Source organism: Phaethon lepturus, unplaced genomic scaffold (assembly GCF_000687285.1).
Source record: "Phaethon lepturus isolate BGI_N335 unplaced genomic scaffold, ASM68728v1 scaffold1863, whole genome shotgun sequence".
NCBI lineage: Eukaryota > Metazoa > Chordata > Aves > Phaethontiformes > Phaethontidae > Phaethon > Phaethon lepturus.
Window position 1 is genome coordinate 30,053 of NW_010531065.1, and position 20,206 is coordinate 50,258.

The 20,206-nt window shown below is 37.7% G+C and overlaps 1 protein-coding gene across 1 annotated transcript in view; it reads left to right on the forward strand.

Annotated features, from left to right (window-relative positions):
* The window catches only part of LOC104618746 (dystrophin-like), a gene marked incomplete at both ends in the record, with an annotated part of 177,047 nt that overhangs the window by 26,953 nt on the left and 129,888 nt on the right, over positions 1 to 20,206 (forward strand). Inside the window, one exon of the mRNA XM_010284423.1 lies at positions 7,897 to 8,086. Within this exon, the coding sequence (XP_010282725.1) occupies positions 7,897 to 8,086 (190 nt within the window). The remainder of the gene's footprint in view (positions 1 to 7,896; positions 8,087 to 20,206) is intronic.

Consider the following 20,206-nt stretch of genomic DNA (forward strand, 5'->3'; position numbering starts at 1 on the left):
CTACATAACTATAAAGTATACTATAGAAGTAAACCATTTACTGATACTTTGTCAGCCAATAGTCCAGGATATTTTATTTTGCATCTCAGTGTGATAACATGAGATCACCACAGTCTGCAGATGGAAGTGTGATTTCGCAGTCTATTGGACACTGAATGATGCAGATTTTCTCCACTGTTACTGCCTTTAAAGAAATACCCGTGGAACAGAAATTTGTTAGTTTGTCTGTTATGAATATTTTCTGTGCTCATTCTTCAATATATTTCCTTACATATCATGTCATACTGGACCTGTTGGTCACAAATGCATGTGAGCTAATTGGTGACATCAAGACTGGAGGCAGTCTGGGCTGCAGTGATCATGCACGGGTGGAGTTCAGAGTCCTGAGGCATATGGAGCAGGTGAAGAGTAAAGTCAGGACACTGAACTTCAGGAAAGCAAACTTCCAGCTCTTCAGGGGCTTAGTCAATAGGACCCCCTGGGAAATTGCCCTCAGGGACAAGGGAGCAGAACAGAGCTGGCAGATCTTTAAGGATGCTTTCCATAGAGCGCAAGATCTCTCCATCCCCAGGTGTAAGAAATCGGGAAAGGAAGGCCAGAGACCAGCATGGCTGAGTCAAGGCCTGCTGGTCAAACTAAAGGGCCAGAAGGAAATGCACAGGCAGTGGAAGCAGGGACAGGTATCCTGGGATGAGTACAGGGATGCTGCCTGGTTGTGTAGGGATGTGGTCAGGAAGCCCAAGGCATGGCTGGAGCTGAGCCCTTGATGAGCAAGACTGGCAGACTAGTACTATGGACAAGGAGAAGGCTGAGGTACAAAACAACTTCTTTACCTCATTCTTCACTGGCAGTTTATCTTCCCACACCTCTCAAGGGGATGACCTGCGAGACGGGGACTAAAAGAGCAAAGTCCCTCCCACTGTTAAGAAGATCAGGTTTGAAATCACTTGAGGAACCTGAACATGCCCAATTCCATGGGACCTGATGAGATGCATCCCAGAGTCCTGAGGGCACTGGTTAACACAGTTGACAAGCCACTCTCCATACTATTTCAGAAGTCATGGCAGTCAGTTGAAGTCCCCGGTGACTGGAAAAAGGGAAATATTGACCCATTTTTAAAAGAGGTAGCAAGGAGAACCCTGGGAACCACCGAGCCATCAGCTTCACCTCTGTGCCTGGGAAAATCATGGAACAGAACTTCCTAGAAGCTATGCTAAAGCAGATGGAGGACAGAGAGGTGATTTGAGACAGCCACCATGGCTTCACCAAGGGCAAGTCCTGCCTGACCAACCTAGTGGCCTTCTAGGATGGAGTGACCACATCAGTGGACAAGGGAAGAGCTACAGATGTCATCTGTCAGGACTTCTGTAAGGCCTTTGACATGGTCGCTCACAACATCTGTCTCTCTAAATTGGAGAGATATGGATTTGGTGGGTGGACTGTTGGGTGAGTGAGAAATTGGTTCGATTGTTGCATCCAGAGGGTAGTGATCAACGGCTCAATGTCCAGACAGAGATCAATCATGAGTGGTGTCTCTCAGGGGTACATAGTGGCACCAGTACTCTTTAATATCTTGAACAATGACATAGTGGGATAGAGTGCATTCTCAGCAAGTTTGCAGATGACATCAAGCTGAGTGGTGCAGTTGTCATATCTGAGGGACAGGATGCCATCCAGAGGCACCTGGACAAGCTCAAGGAATGGGTCTCTGTGAACCTTATGAGGTTCAACAAGGCCAGGTGCAAGGTCTGGCATGTGGGTCGGGGCAACTCCTGGTATCAATACAGGTTGGGCGACGAAGGGATGCAGAGCAGCCCTGTGAGAAGGACTTGGGGGCCCCGGTGGATAAAAAGCTGGACATGAGCCGTCAATATGCGCTCATAGCCCAGAAGGCCAACCGTATCTTGGGTTGCATCCAAAGAAATCTGACCAGCGGGTGAAGGGAGGTGATTCTGCCCCTCTACTCCCCGCTGTTTAGACCCCACCTGGAGTCCTGCATCCAGCTCTGGAGCCCTCAGCACAGGAAAGACGTGGACATGTTGGAGCGGGTCCCGAGGAGGGCCACAAAAATGATCTGAGGTCTGGAGCCTCTCTCCTATGAAGACAGGCTGAGAGAGCAAGGCTTGTTGAGCCTGGAGAAGAGGAGGCTCTGGGGAGAAGGAGAACCCTGGGAACCACCGAGCCATCAGCTTCACCTCTGTGCCTGGGAAAATCATGGAACAGAACTTCCTAGAAGCTATGCTAAAGCAGATGGAGGACAGAGAGGTGATTTGAGACAGCCACCATGGCTTCACCAAGGGCAAGTCCTGCCTGACCAACCTAGTGGCCTTCTAGGATGAAGTGACCACATCAGTGGACAAGGGAAGAGCTACAGATGTCATCTGTCAGGACTTCTGTAAGGCCTTTGACATGGTCGCTCACAACATCTGTCTCTCTAAATTGGAGAGATATGGATTTGGTGGGTGGACTGTTGGGTGAGTGAGAAATTGGTTCGATTGTTGCATCCAGAGGGTAGTGATCAACGGCTCAATGTCCAGACAGAGATCAATCATGAGTGGTGTCTCTCAGGGGTACATAGTGGCACCAGTACTCTTTAATATCTTGAACAATGACATAGTGGGATAGAGTGCATTCTCAGCAAGTTTGCAGATGACATCAAGCTGAGTGGTGCAGTTGTCATATCTGAGGGACAGGATGCCATCCAGAGGCACCTGGACAAGCTCAAGGAATGGGTCTCTGTGAACCTTATGAGGTTCAACAAGGCCAGGTGCAAGGTCTGGCATGTGGGTCGGGGCAACTCCTGGTATCAATACAGGTTGGGCGACGAAGGGATGCAGAGCAGCCCTGTGAGAAGGACTTGGGGGCCCCGGTGGATAAAAAGCTGGACATGAGCCGTCAATATGCGCTCATAGCCCAGAAGGCCAACCGTATCTTGGGTTGCATCCAAAGAAATCTGACCAGCGGGTGAAGGGAGGTGATTCTGCCCCTCTACTCCCCGCTGTTTAGACCCCACCTGGAGTCCTGCATCCAGCTCTGGAGCCCTCAGCACAGGAAAGACGTGGACATGTTGGAGCGGGTCCCGAGGAGGGCCACAAAAATGATCTGAGGTCTGGAGCCTCTCTCCTATGAAGACAGGCTGAGAGAGCAAGGCTTGTTGAGCCTGGAGAAGAGGAGGCTCTGGGGAGACCTCATTGGAGCCTTCCAGTACTTGAAGGTGGCCTATAGGAAAGATGGAGACAGGCTGTTTAGTGTGGCCTGTAGTGATAGGACAAGGGGCAATGGTTTTAAATTAAAAAAGGGCAGATTTAGAGTAGAGATAAGGAAGAAATTTTTCACCACGCAGGTAGTGAAACACTGGCACAGGTTACCCAGAGAGATGGTAGATGCCCCATCCCTGGAAACATTGAAAGGCTGGATAAGGCTCTGAGGAACCTGACTTAATTGAAGATGTCCCTGCTCATTGCAGGGAGGTTGGACTAGACCTTTAAAGGTCCCTTCCAACCCAAAGATGCTATGGTTCTATGTATTCTTTATTAATACAATGTAGTGTACATTGGTATAATGCTCTGCACTTTACTATGTATCCTGTTATCTGAGCATCTCAAAGCATTATTTAAATGCTGACCCTCACAACGTATCTTGTAATATAAGTTCGCGTTGCAATTTCAAATAAAAAATAGACAAACAAATACTCATGAAATGTGAATGATTCATTTCAAATTATGTAGCAAATACTGCAGATGAAGAAAAACCTGTTATTCACATTCATGGAGCCTCTCAAAACACTGTATCCTTTGTATTGTATGGTTCTGGGAATTGTTGAATGAGGAACTCTTGCAATACATTTAATGACACCATTATTCCCATACCTCACCTCTTTCTCTTGTTAGATTCCATAACAAGATGTTGAGTTGTACAGATTTTTTATTTTGTTATATAAATTTATTTTTTTTGTATATCCCATTATGGACTCTGACTTCTGGTTAATAATACAGTACCTTGCTTATGAACTTAAATATCACACAGATTTCAGATAACTTGATTTTTCCCCTGCTTATTTTCGCAAACATTTGTAAGCAGCTACATTTAAAAAATATTAGCTTTAAAAATTCTCAGCATTACAGCAATGTCTTGTAGCAGAGGCTGGGATTTTTTTTCTTTTTTTGTGCATTTTTTTTAAACCCTTAAACACTTTTTTCCTGTGAATATAAATGTTCACACCTATACACACTGTGTGACTCACTTCCTCTGACGTGTCTCCAGTTTCTCTCAACTTGAAGCCTTCAGCTAACACATTCTTAAGAGGATACCATATTTTCTGTCCTGGCAACAAAGCTCATATGACGACTAGAGTTGGTCACTCCGCTGTCACTGATGCCACTAGTTCCTAACAATCAGTCCTCAGACTAGCTTGGGGATCATCTTACCTACCTTTAATTGTGTAAAATTAGGCTTGTGCAAAATTAAATTTTGTAAGCTTTAGGTAACTTACCATTGTAGACAAGTGAAAAAAAATTACTCCGACCTTGAATCTGCTTCAACAGATGTGTACAGACAAGGGAAGAGCAATTAAATTCCAGAAATGCTTGTGTCCATGTTTTGCAGAGGGAGTTTACTTGCCTAACTTCTCTGTGTCTAAATGGAAATAAAATTAATCCCACCTTTACTATTTCTCACATGAAAAAGAAGGTTTTGATTATACCACTATGTGCTTATTTTTATATCATAGTAGAACAGGGAATAACAGGATCGTTCCATTAAAAATATTTTTTCTATGATTATGTTTTAGTATTTCAGCAGTATTTTATAGTGTTGCTACTGTGTTTTCCATTTACACTAAAATATATTTCTGCTTACTTCATGTTCTTTTCTTACAATTTGCACTTACTATGGAATTAAACATATTTGGATGATACAGACTACAAAGAAACATCTTTCTTTTGGTTTTGTGCAATAATTTCTTGTTCAATATATGTATTTTTCTCCCTTATAATTTTGTGCAATTTATGTTATCACACACTGTATTTGATACTCACATTTATTCTTCATTTTTAGACCTTCTTTTCTCTTTTAACCTCATAATTTTGAATTAATTAGAAAGCCAAGTAGAGTGGAGATTATTTATATGCTGAAGAGCTATCAATGTAGTTGAATGTTTATTGCATGTTAGATGTATGAAAATATAAAATGCAAAGTACTAGATATTTTCTGGTGGGTGTATTAGTATGTTTATAGGTAAGCGGTACATTTCTGTAGGCTGAAACAGTTATGTGCCATAAGATTTCTGTGCCTCATAGAATAGAAGTGCCAGAAGATTCTTCATAACTAAAACTTCATTCTTTACCCAGATCAATAAAATTCTATTTTTTTTCATGTAGTCTGGAAGTTTCTCTAAATTCTGATTTTGAGTAGTACTTCTAAAAGCTCTCCCTTTGAATATGTTTTTCATATCTGTGCTTGTCTTCATATTGTCTGTAGGTTAAAAATGCACTAGGTATTTACACAAGTGGATGAATGTAGCTTTGGGTCCTACTTCTCAGGATACCATGCAAAAAGTTAAACATGCACAAATAGACTTAAGCCCTCTTTTTTATTGTTTTGTTTCTTTTTAAATCTCACTGTGTATTTGCAGAATGCTGTTATTAGAGCATTGCTATGAATTCTGGTAGGTTGTAGCTATAAATACACCTTTAATGTTTTGAAGGAACTGCATGTGAAAAAAGTGTTATACCTGATTCAGCAACAACACTAATATTAGCTATCATGTTGCACACAGAAAATTGAATAAGAATAATGCATATTCTAATTAGAATAAAGAGCATATCATATCTTAGAATTGTGGATAAAGTATTTGTATTTTATGTACGTTTATTCCATTTCCATGTTCTATTGAAAAATGTGATGCTATTTTTGAGCTAAAAGTGATAAATAGGTCAATACAGTATTTTCCAGGTAAAATATTTTCTGGTTTTTATTGTCTTTTTTCTGAGTTTATGTTGATCTAATGTACATTGTCAGTATTTTTAGATGTAATGTCTATGTAATTATTTTTTAGTTTAGCAAAAGAACAACAAAGTCTTTCATTGCATTTGTTTGAACTTTGAAGGGTGGCCTAAAAACAAGTCTTGTTTATATCCATGTAGAATAAAGCTGGGAAAGGGATCATGTTCACTATTCTGAAGATAAGTGTGTCTCATCCTCTTTTTAAGAGACCCCTGGGGACACATTCTAATACAGCCTAAGCAGTGCCATGATGTGGAGAATTCTTGTAGAGGGCAATCGGTTCATCTGAGAGAAAAATTCAGTCCATTTTTAAGTTGTAAAACATTGGTGGTCGACTTTGGAGTGAGGCATTCAATAACTTTCTCAGTTTTTGAATCAGAAAAAAGATCCAAGAATAAATTCCTTTTTTCACAAAATCATTGGGAAAAGCAAATAAGATGATAAAGGATTAAAAATATGACAGAAATATGGTAGCTATTGCGAGATTTGACTCTTAGGAAGGACTTTTTTTCTTTTTCTGAAATGGTTGTCCTTGCCTGTACTCTGACTGAGTTTTTCTGTTTTTACTATCCTCTGCTGCAACATATATGCTTGTCAAAAAACATGTTGTCAGCACCACTCAGCAAAACTTGTGTTCATTTTTTGTTGCTTTTTTTACTTCAACTACTGTATTAGATTTTAGGATTATATCATTACTTATCGAGGAGTACAACCTCTTCATGACAGCAAACAGGATTTGAAATACAGATTAGCACTTAGAAATTTCATGGACTCCTCTAGTAAAGTTATGATAAATTACAACTCGAGGAATTGTATCTGCTAAAATCTAGTGTCTCAGTCTTTGTCTACATAACTATAAAACCAGATAGGAAATCTATCTAGAAATATCCACATCGTCACAGATTTGTAGACTAAACATAGGTCTGCATCACATTGCATTCATTTCACTTGAAGTAATAGAAATTATCAAATTACTTTACTATATATTTTATGAGCTTAAAAAATTACTTCGGTATCATGCTGATGTTAAACAAAAATACATATAATACAATAGCTAAGCAGCCTTGACAGACTCGTGTTAATGAACAGTATGTCATACTAACCTGCTCACATTTCTAAATCCATAATTACCTCAAGTTAAATGTGAAAAATTGGTGAGTACATGACATCTACATTGCACATGAATGCTGATAGAACAGAGATATACTTTTAAATTTTTTTTCAGCACCAGAATTGCTGGAGCCTTTAGTGTTCTTTCCTAAGACTTAGATCTTCCCCAAGGATAAGATAGACTTTGTATTTAAAAATTGTATTTTATCATGTAACTGACTTTCTTGTAATTTATCACATTCATAGGAAAAAAACCCAAACCAAAACACAAAAAAAAAAAAAACAACCACCCAGACTTCAGTGTTATTAGGGTTTAAGGTGTTGAACACAATCTCCAAAAGTTTCAATTCATAAAACCTAATAATTAAATTCATCATACTATACAGTGGCCAGGAACTATTTTGTGATTTCTAAAAATACAAGTTTTCCCACTGTAGTGTTAATGACAATTAAGAAAACAATATTTGATTAAAAAAAATCAAGGAATTACTACTGATTTTATTTTTTTTTAATTGAGCACATTTCAGGCATAGTACTTTCAAAGAAGTACTCTTGCTTGATTTTTTACCAGATGAATTCCAGTTACTACTTCTCAGGAGACAAGATAAAAGAGGAACCCTACCTGCCAAATATACAGTGCAAGTCCTGTAGCTAATGTATGTGCAAACGTAACTTGATTGGTACCTGAAAAAAATATACTGTGTCTTTGTTATATTTTTATTTAATGATTGAGATTAGTTTTCTTCCTAAGAGTACTGCATTTGACTCTTTGTACTTGTGCAGGGTTTGTGAGCGTGAAGCTGCACTGGAATCAGCGCTAAGAATGTTGCAGCAATTTTACCTGGATCTCGAAAAGTTCCTTGCTTGGCTTACAGAAGCTGAAACAACTGCGAATGTCCTGCAGGATGCTACACACAAAGAAAAGGTACTAGAGGATGCCAAAACAGTTCGGGAGCTCATGAAACAGTGGCAGGTAAGTCAAGTGCTTCTATTTAGAGACATGTCAGGTATCCAAAGTGGTGGAGGTTTTTCCAGTGTGCAGCTACTCAACAAAAATGAAATTGTTTTGAAGAAGAGAACTGGTTCTACTACTAATCTTTAAGTGTTGCTTTGGAAATTGTTTCAGGGATCTAACATAAGTCACATCACGAGTCTGTCTGACATCTCTTTTATTATATAATGCATTTGAAAAAGTGTCTTGAATTACAGCTTTAGAATGTAGAGAAAATTTTCTGAAATGGATGTTTAGAGGGCTTTTTTATCACATAAAAATGGATTACTCTACCAAGCTACAGTCTTGAATTGAGCACTTGACACACATGAGAATTTATTAAGCATTTGTGGTATTTATAGAAGTTATATAAATTGCATCAAGTTCATTCTCTGTCGCTTAACTGAATTAGTTTTCCTCCATTACTTTCAAATACATGAAAAATATTAATTTGGTATTTGGCTGATTATTATCAAAATGCTCTGTCACGATAATAAAAAGAGATAATGATTAAAATTCTCATAGCTAATGGCTGGACAGTTTTCAGACAGTTGTTTTCCTCTAGAAAGAAAAAAAATCTTTACAAAGAAAGAGAATGTTGTATTTGGTGTTCTGGAGAATCTTGAGGAAAAATCCAAAGACTTAGTTGAGACGGTGCCATTGAAATATGTTGTTTTACTTTCATTGTGCTTTCCTCACTACACTTATTAAGAGGTATACACATATGTCTTTGTGAGGTCTTAGATTTCTTAAATATGAGGTTGGCTGGCTGTTTGGAAGGCAGGGCCCTTTCCTCCAATATTCCTTGATAGTGCATGGCTTTCATGTTGACAGAAAGTTCAAAACTGGAAATTCCAGGCACTGAAGGCTCTATGCCTTAATTTATTTTGGAAAAAAATACTGTGAAAGAATTTAGTTATAAGTGATTATGTTGAGTAAGTACATTGGATGGAAATACCGTTATCTTCTTTTGTCACTGCTGTATTCATGCATGGTTTTAGCTATTCCACTGAACTGATGCTAAATTCCATTACATTATGCTCTGAAACCTACAGTTATTGCACTGGACAAAAGTGAAGTCTGAACCGCATTTTGAATAACGATCTGTCTTCATGCTAATTTGATTTTATAGTAATATGCCTGAGTCCTCGTGTGTTTCTGAATTCTGCATGATCCTGGAGAGCAGATTTGAATGGAAGATAGTTCTAGACTGAGTGGTTAATTTTCAGTACAAGTTATCTTTTTGTATTCTCTAGATTAGGTTTTTGGTTATAAGAGTGCTAAAACAAATGAATTATCAAGTATTTGCAAAAATTATTTTTTATGTGATAATTTTAAAATGTATTATTTGGCAAAAAAGAGATACCTAAAAATTTAGGTCAAATGCTTCATTTTTAACTGTAATGGAGTTTTGTAGACCTGGTTATCTTTACAATTAGTGTCTTGAGTTTTTTTAATTTTCACATAAGAACCATCCAGAGCTATAGACAAAAGGAAAAATTAATGCACACAAGTCTTTTCCTCCATAAATAATTAATAAAGTACATAAACTTACCCATCATGTGAACAATTGCTTTGAACTGTAAGACTTCTTCTAAAGATTTTTCTGCACTTCAGTTGAGATATAAGATTAAATTTTCAATTATTCTTTCCAGATTTTTGGTATTTAAACACCAAATCTTCTAAGGCAGGAAGGGTAAAAGCTGTTGTAGAGTCTCTATTTGATTCACTTCCAAAGAGCAAACATCTTTCTGTTCACTAATCTTGGCTTCTACTTAAGGAAGAAAAAAAAAAAAGAGTTCCTTATTTCTATTGAAATAATGAAAGTTCTGTTTAAATAAACAGAATGGGGTTTTTTTAGAAATTGAAATTGGGAAAGACCTTTTTTCTTTTTCCTGTAATTTTTAAGAACTACAGTAAAGTTGCCATTTAAGATTTACATCTTTTCCCATTTCATTAAATTATCATGGATTTGAGACATAGTCATTACTACAAATAATTTTAAAAGATGTATCTTTTTACTAGTGTGTGTTCTTAGTAATTAGAGCATTATTTTTAGTCAGTTCTCTTATTAGAATGGGGATTTCAGCAAGAGAAAATGTTTTAGGCTCAGGAATGTTAACTGTAAATTATTTGAACCAAACAGTGCATTTGTTTACTCAGTAATACAATATGCTAACGTCTGTGAGCTGTTGTTGTGACTGCAGGTATTTCTGGAGACTTTTTGTTATTCTCAAGTGATAAACAGTGCTTTTATAGCAATTCACCATTACTAGAGGGAGATATGTGCAGACAAAAACACAAACCTACATAAACTGCTGTTTCTCCACTAGTACTTGATAGATTTTTCTGATGATGTGATGTGAGTTTCATATAAAGTGAATGGGCAATGCGGTAAAAGTCAGTTGAAAACAAAGTATAGGAATAAATTAGTGGAGTCTATGGCTACAGATACACTAGCAAGTTAAATATGTACTTGATCTTTCTCTGGCAGTGAGTCTGGCTCTGAGCAAAAAAAACACATCTATGTTTATGAGCTGTTCTACAGTTCACAAAGCCAAATATTATTCTATGGTTCTTCTTATAGAAAACTTTTCATTAAAATTAAATAATTTGAATGACATAAGGAAAGTATCTAAAAGCAAAAAAAAAGTTAATTTATATAATAGCCTGAGAGTGCTTAGCTGCAAAATTAATTCATTAGGATGGGTAATATTTGCAATAGTTAAAAAAAAGTGCTCCATGTCAGTGGTCTTCATTGTAGAAGCTTTCTGTCCAAGTAGGTACAGTTTCCTGGTAGTGGTGCAAATATTGCCCATCTATGTTGGTACAAAACTGGATAATGGAGCAAATACTAAGGACTTCTTAATTTTGTCAATAAAACAATATTATTGATGTCAGCTGAATGATCAGGAAAGAGAGTATGACTTTTTATCTGTTCCTCAGTTATTGCTGCATTGATTCTTCCAGTCTTCGTACCCTGCTTGTAAGAGTTCTCACTCACAATTCATTTCAATGCACAGGATCAAAAGTAAGAACATGACAAAAGTGTGGCCGTTTGTGCACAGCTTGTGCATAAAAAAGTTTCAAACAAAAAGAAGCTTTAATAAGTGACTGAAATCTCAGAAATACCCATTAATGTACTGAGTGGAAAGGGGTTATTGCTCACTAACCCATATCATCAGCCCCATAAACCATAAATAGTGATAAGTCTTTTTTTTTTCTTTTTTACTCTGTACTTTGGGCTAGAAATACCCTTACCCTATAAAACACACCAGGCAATGACTTTTAAATGACTTTTATCCCCAGAAATTTGCTATGTAAATTGTACATGTATAAAACCAGACACATTCAAATACAGTTTATGTCTTTAATATGTTTTTTAACATCCAGTATCTGTAGTATAACCACAAACCCTGCCCCAGCATGGAAAAGACCCTAAAATGCTTTCAGCCAGAATTACAGTTTTCCACTTGACATTTTTTTTCCCACATGAAGTCATATTTTTTTCCTCTCATCAGCCAGGCTGAATCCAGATCCTAGGAGGTAAAACAAAATGGTAGTTTCTGATTAAAGATCATTGTCTCACAAGTCTTTTGAAAGAAACTTCGACTACCTAGAGTTCATAGAAGTTATGGTTATGACATATGGACTTAGATCTGCAGTCTCTGCCTTGTTCTTTATGCAGTTGCATGGACTTTCATCATGTGACAATAGCCATTAGGATTCTGTTTTGATCTGGTTTTTTTAGGCAATAGGTATAAAGCAGTGTTTTGATAAATAATTCTCTACACAAATAATGAAAAACCTAAATTTCTGAGTTCGGTAGTAGCTTTATATCCTTGTCACTCAAAATGTTTCCCTCACCTTTAATGATCGAGCAGTTTTCCGCTTTACAGTCTCAAGCTTTAATACATTTTTTTAAAGAACTAGAAAAATAATGTCTTGCTGTGTGGAAAGTGTTTTATATAACAGAAGTTGCTTGTCTAGGAAAATCTCACATTTTTCAGTGTTTCTTTTATTTTTCATGTTCAGAAACCATTAACTCAAATGTCACTAATAAAGATTAATCTTCCCCTAGTACTTAACAGTTCATTCAGTAACAGAAGGAGAAGGGTGAGACTTACATAACTGCACATGCTAATTACCTGATGATGTAATTAGGTTAAACTGTTGCATTATAAGTAGGCTGTTTTTTTATATAAACATGTATTTGCATGCATCATTTGTCTGAACTGACAGCAATGCAATAGTTGAGGTGGTTCACACAGTTAGAATACTTTCTGGAGAATTTTCAAGGATACAAATCAGTTACTCCAAGGAGTTGTATAATTATGTGCTGCTTTTTATTGTCTAGTTGAAATACATCATGTGTCCCCATGAGGCCTGGTTTGAGATGTAAGCATATGAGGGGGATGAAAATAATTAATGTTGCTTTCTGCTTTCGTAATTCTAGTGATATGAACTCTCAACTGTGTTAATTACTCCTTGGATTTGTCTTTTTAGCAATAATTGTATGTGACATTTTGTACAGCTTATGCAATATTACATGTAATTTTGAAGCTAGTGTGGATTTATCCTGTTATTTTATTAATGCAATCATTTATTATTAAGCCTGTAGATTAATTTAATCACAGTTCTTTTTCACTGAAATTTGACAAATACTGCATGTGACACCTATTTAAACAATAACTGGGGAATGCTTTATACTATATACACAGGTTAGCAAATGTATCTGAAATAATCTATGATGACTGATGAATTATTAGTAGTGTAGACTGACTAAAAGTATGACAGCATATGATAAATGAAGCAAAGTTAATAACTTTGGCATGAAATATATAGCAATTTTTTTTTTTTTACTACCACCTTCATGGTCACTTAGCCTATAACCTAAGTAGTTTTCCATTAGATGCAGGAGTTTCGCTGCTAATAATATGAAAAAGATGCAATGCCTTAAGTTTTACCTAAAAATGTATAGTATGGGCAGTACCCATATGTTCTCACAGTGTTGTTTTTGTCTAAAACAAGGGACATGAACAGCAGGCAAGGCACTCTTGTCTCTTCTATTCCTATCAATACTTCAAAGGTGGTCACCTATTTTAAGGTGTCCAAGCAGCTATTTTCTCAATAGTAGGCAGTTGAGGTAAATACATGTTCCTGACTCTTCTTGATTATTTAGCAGTAAAGGTTCTTTGAGAGAATAAATTTCTTCCCAACTTTGTTTCAAACATAATTTAGATACAACAGCCCAGCACAGTTAATTTGGTGACATGATGTATGGATTAGATGATGAACCTGACTAATAGGGAAGAGAGAGAGTATCTGTAACATCCTTGCTCAGTTCAGTTGACTTTACTAAAAAATATTTAATAGTAATTAATTTTCTAGTACTTCCGGACTCTGTTCTGAAAAACTTTTTCACTCACTTCTGCTTGACATTGTTCTCTGAAAGCTTTAAAAATCAAATATAATCTTCTTCCCTCACCTATTTTCTTTAAAGTTTAATCCTCCAGATTTGCTTTTTACACTAACCTGTTACCAATTCTGAAATAAAATCTGTTCCATAGTACCTGAAATGCAATAACAACTGTCAGAACCATCTTACTCCACTGAATAATAGAAGAGAAATTCCAAAATCTAAGTTTTCACAGAAGTTCTATTACAACCTAATCTGAGACAAGGCAAGATATTATCTCAGAGTGAAAAGTTACCATATGGATTTTGTAAAATATTAGGTAATATTACTTTGAAAACACTTGGTCAAGAATTTTTCAGTATCATGATTGGTGGTCGTGAGGGAGGGGAATAATGTTTCTTTGTTGTTAACAGCTAGTATCAAACTGACCCAACGAAACCTCTATGAACCTACACTTGTAATTTTGGCAGGTATGGAATTCCTGACTGGAGAGAAAACTCCCCCATGGCCAGTGGCTGTGTTGTGGTTATGGCACTCATTTGCAGCCATTCCAGTCAAGACCAAATGCTTGAATCTGAATGTTTTCTATTAAAGTGTCTGCTCACCAAAAAGTTTTTCTTCAGCCTCCTTGGACTGATTTAATTTTGTTCTTAAGCTCTAACCTGGTATATTTGTGGCAAAAGCAGCCAACAGCACCCTGGGGTGCATTAGGCAAAACATTGTCAGCACGTCAAGGGTGGCGACCCTTCCCTGGTGAGACTGGTGAGACTGATGAGACTTACCTGGAGTGCTGGGTCCAGCGCTGGGCTCCTCAGTACAAGAGACGAGGACCTACTGGAGCGAGGCCAGCAAAGGGCAACAAAGATGATTAAGGGTTTGGAGTATCTTTCATATGAGGAGAGGCTGACAAAGCTGCACTGTTTAGCTTGGAGAAGAGAAGGCTCAGGGACATTTTATCCAGGTGTGTAAATGCCTGACATGGAATGTGTAAATGCCTGATATGGAATGTGTAAAGAAGACGGAGCCAGGAAAAGGACCTGGGGGTGCTGGTTGACAGCCGGCTGAACATGCGCCGGCAGTGTGCCCAGATGGCCAAGAAGGCCAGCAGCGGCCTGGCCTGTATCAGAAATAGTGTGGCCAGCAGGAGTAGGGAAGTGATTGTGTCCCTGTACTCGGCACTGGGGAGGCCGCACCTTGAATACTGTGTTCAGTTTTCGGCCCCTCACTACAAGAAGGATGTTGAGGTACTGGAGCGTGTCCAGAGAAGGGCAACGAAGCTGGTGAGGGGGCTGGAGCACAAGTCTTCTGAGGAGCGGCTGAGGGGACTGGGGTTGTTTAGTCGGGAGAAGAGGAGGCTGAGGGGAGACCTGATCGCTCTCTACAACTACCTGAAAGGGGGTTGTGGCGACGAGGGCGTTGGCCTCTTCTCCCAAGTAACTAGTGATAGGACAAGAGGAAATGGCTTCAAGTTGCGTCAGGGGAGGTTGAGATTGGATATTAGGAAAAATTTCTTCACTGAGAGGGTGGTCAGGTATTGGAACAGGCTGCCCCGGGAGGTGGTGGAGTCGCCATCTCTGGGAGTGTTCAAGAAACGTGTGGATGTGGCGCTTCAGGACATGGTCTAGGGGACATGGTGGCGCTGGATTAATGGTTGGACTTGATGATCTTGAAGGTCCTTTCCAACCTAGTGTTTCTGTGATTCTGTAATCATTTACACAAACGAAATGGGAACTGTAAGCACAGCTCTGGATTGAGACCTCCTACATGCTATGGTCTTCCTGGTTAGGTCTATTCACAGTGAGCTCCTAGTTTGCTGACAAGATCATATATTTTGATGAAAGAGTATTGTTTTGTGTTAATTCCTGTGTTTTTAACTGAATGCATTGGATGGAGGGGAAAGAAGTACTTTACAATATAAAAAGATAGCTTCTGGTAACTCTGACAACATATCAGTGTATAGTATCTATAAATGTGCCTAAAGAGCAGGACAAAGATGGTATCTGTGTTCAGTCAGGTTCTGTGTTATATTTTTATTTTATGAACCATAGATAGACGTGACAGATGCAATAACCCAGTAGCACAAAGGGCCAAAGACACTTTTTAACATAGTTTAATGTCATACCACTCAACTTCATTATGATTTATGTGCTGCTATAGAAGACACAAAGGTAAGGACGTTGTTGGTTCAAAGATTATATAATCTACAGTCCTATAGAAATGGGTAAAACTGGTGAAATCAATGAGATTTCTTACGCACATAGATATAAATGTAGGTTTGCGTTTGAAGCTTTAAGTCATGCAAAGACATGCAAATGAGTAACCCTTTCAAATGCATTTTAAAGATCAAGTCTGAAATAAATTGTTATGTTTGTTTGTTTATGTTTGGTTTATCCTACTGTAGTTTGTCATTTGGATTAGACTTGCTGGTTGGTGGTTTATTTTTCCTTCTCAGAGAACTAATGGTTTTATTGAAAAAACTGCTTAACAGCCCAGTATGTGGTCAAGCAGTATCTTATAATACTGATATACTAGTATTCCTGCTATGTTTTGAGACACTGATTTTGCATCATTCAAATAACAATGGCCATTTCAGTGTTACTTCCATATGATGATGTGCTTTGATGTAGGTAAGGATATGAAACAGGGGAACATGAGGCTTTCAGTGCAGGGAGAAATAAACACAGAAAGAAAAGAAGAAAAGCTGGGAAATGGAGCAGCTGTGTAGAGTCAAGTTACTGCGTAGTGCTAAGTTAGTGGAAAGCTGAATACTTTCACAGGGACATTTAGATGCTGATTCTCAATGGGGAAGGCAATGCCACAGCTGTTCTTCTTAGCTGGGTATCAAAGAGAAGTGGTCAGGAAATCAGCAATGAAACAGATAACTTGCTGTTGCTACTTTTTGTCAAATATTTTGTTTCAATTAGTGTAGTTTGGATAATCTATATCATAAAAACAGAAAATGTCTTGATGCTGCAGTTTATCTAGGAGTGGATACATTAATGATGTATTCTGCTTCTGCCATTCGTGTTTCTGAACTTGGAACAAACTCCTAATCAATGCTGATTTTCTTTTAGAAGGTAAAGGGCTTATTTTATTAAGTAAGTGATCTAGTACCTAGTTACTAGAGTGAAATGTAAGTATTCTTAACTTATTCTCAGGAAAATAAACAGTGCACAGCTGTCAGAAATTTCTCATTTGCATATGTTATCATAATCAAGGTAGAAGAAAAATCCCGTTTGTCAAATGTGTTAAATAACATAGTATATGCTCACTTGGTTGACTTATGTTTTTCCTCTTTAAAAGTTTATTGAGCACACCAGAAGGATGGTCCTAAGTTTTCACTTGCAGATCAGCATTCAAACCTTACCAGCTTTAACCACAGATTAGATGGGAAAGTTTTTGTAGCATTAAGTGTGAGGCTGAGTTGTATTAAGTAAGATTATTAGAGGAGAGCATAGAAAATCACAAACAGGAATGGGATAGAATGGATAAGGTGGTTTGCCATTATCCTCGAATAGGTTCCAATTCCTACATTTTCACCCGACCTTATAATTTCTCTAGGATCCTTCATCCCTGTTTGCATAGGCTTTTCTAAAACAGGATCTCCCACATCCAAATGAGTGGATGGATAGCCTCTTTCGTAATGTTGCTAAGCATATGCTATGTTTCACTGTACCCCATCAACTTGAAGGGATAGAAGTAAGACTGAGTGATTACCAAAACTTTGAACACTTTTGCCATTTCATCTTCCTGTGATCATCAGTATCTACTGGTACAGTCTAATCTGCCATTTAGTTCTTCCATTTACTTTGTATTTTTTATAGCAGTTTTATTTGAAAAGTGAATAATCAACAAAAACTGTTTGCAAACCCCCAATAGTAATGTTACAAAAAGGATAAAGTATATAGTGCATAAGTGAGAAAAAGTATTAATTCTGGCTTAGGGAAAATATATTCCTGAATACTTAAGAAGGCAACAACCTACAAAGAATACAAATAAGGAATAAAATAAAATCACCATTATTATCCAGGTTGTTATAGATCACCTTCAACATGGCTGATTCCCTCAGATACTGCATACCTCCCTCAATGTTGGTCCATTTTGCTTTGGGAATCTGCAAGTTCTTCCCTGAAGGGATATGTGTCCTTCACAGTTGACAGGAGTCACTGACAAAGACTGAGGACTCCTGCCTTTTTTTCCAATCCCTTTGTCAATGGTCTTATCCTTAGCAAGGGATCCTGGTTGCCAGGCTTCCTTACCTTCTAAGTCCTGACTGCTGGCTCCAATATCCCAGCATCAGAGTAACCAGCTGAGGATTACCTCACCTGGTTGACTGCTAAAATCTTTTCACACATCTCACAGCTCACTTAGGGGTAGAGATCAGGTGGTTTCTGTCTCATGTATGATTTCAGTCTCTTCCTCCTCTTCAGTTCTTGTGACTGCTTTGCTGTAGAAAAGGCTGCTGCTTCTGATTCTTTCTCCTGCTCCCTCTTAGAAGCTCCATTATCCCTTACTAAATGAGCTGACTTCTGCTTTCATCATTTTTTTTTTTAGTTACAGGTGTGACTGATAACAGTGTCTGGTTTAGCTATAGTGTCTGTTGGTTTGTTTTCCCTCTCTTTTCCCTGAGTGTGCCAGGGCCCAGCACAGTGTGGTAAATTGTGCCTCTTTGGAATAGCCACAGAATACTTTTCTTTTTTTTAAACATTCTATCACTTCGTTAGGGTCCTGCAGTTGTTCGGGAGTGAAGTTTCAGACCATTGGAGGTGAGAATTTCTCTGGACCCCTGCCTGTATTCTCCCACATGCTGTGCCACACATGACCATACTCTTCGCGGAGCCTGGGTCATATTCCTAAATTGCTCGTTAACCTTAGACAAAACCAAAGCAGTATTTCTAAGAAATACCAACAGAAATATTTTAACTGCCCAAGGATGTTGAAGATAACTGAGAAGTTATTGTGATGAGGGAGAAAGCATCACAAAAGAAGGTAGCAAAGATGCCATTCTGTATTTCCTCCACAAAAAAACCTCTCAAAGGAAGAATTATAATTGTCTCCATGAGATGGTACCCAAAGTACAGTTTCAGTACAGAGCCCAAATACTAGATTAAGCTCAAGGTCAGTGTTTTGATAACAAATTTTCCAGGCAAAACATCACTAATCACTACAGAGCACAGTAAACTGCAAAAGCCAACACTAATCTTTAACATGTACAGCAAAAAAAAGAGCATGGCACAGGTCAGATAAACTAACAGATGAACCAATATTGTGACCCACAACTCTTAACAGATATAAATCCCTTCTAATACACTCAGGTCAATCTGTTATTATGTCAGACCCTTCGAACCCCACATCGGTCTCCAAAAAGGACTGTTGCAGTTTAACCCCAGCTGACAAGGAAGCACCACACAGCTGCTCGCTCACTCCCACCCTCAGCAGGATGGGGGAAGAGAATTGGAAGGGTAAAAGTGAGAAAACTCCTGGGTTAAGTAAGAGCAGTTTAATAATTTAATATTATAATAATAATAAAATAATAATCAAAATCATTAAAAAATAATAACAAGGATAATAACAAAGAGAGAGAAATAAAACACAAGACAAGTGATGCAAATGAAAACAACTGCTCTTCACCAAGCAATCGATGCCCAGCAAGTCCCCAAGCAGCGGCCCCCCAGCCAATTTTCTGTCAGAAGTTTAGACTTTCTTTTTCATCTGCTGACAAGAAATTGAATAACTTCTGTCAGTATAAAGTTCCATGTGTGCATTTATCCTTTTGTGCCACATTTTTCCTTTGAATCATTTATTTTCATTGAATACCATTTCATTTTGCGTGCTTTCTCTTGGGTGCCTGATTTTGGTTTATCGATGGTCACCACATAAACTGCCATTTATCCTACATATGAAAAGAAAGAGTTTGTTTGTTTTTTTTTACTAGAGTGATTAGTAGTACAGAAGTATTATCTCAGTCTGTTTTATAATGATTCCAGTCGGTTCATCACTTGTTATCACTGAAAATATTAGCAACTTTCTGGAGGAGTACCTTTGTCCTCCTTTGTGGCAGTGCTATAATTATGTCAGGAGATACTAAACTGATGTTCAGGATTTTCCTTTTGGGTAAAATGCATGTTGTTTGGGAATTCTGGAAAGTCAGCTTTCAATTGTGGTTGCTTATCATAGTTTTGCTAGATTTTGTCTCAATAAAAGTTAAATAGATTTGGGTTTAGCTTCTCTGAAATTGTTAGTATAATAATTGCATTTTCAGAAGTTAAATATCATAACAAAAATATATAGCTACTTAAATGTGTATTAGTAGTCTTTCTAGGGTTCATAATTTCTATTTTTGTGTTGTCAATTCTCTGATCTTATGTATACTTTTCTGTGTGGGGGAATCATCTGATGTTATGATACCTACCAAGTACCCTAAAACAGCAGTATTGAGCTGCTTTGCATGAGATTGAATTACCTTATTTAGAGCCAATGACACTGGAAATCAGATGTAGGCTCACATAAAATCTATTTTATAGATTATTCTATGTATTATATTTATATATAGTCTATTATGCTTCATATCTATTCTCACCTGGTTTTAGGATTATACAGTTTTAGATAACCTGTTCACCTTGTGGACTATATGTTTTTTTTCAAATTACCTTGACATCTGTGGATTTTCTTTAGGTGAATTT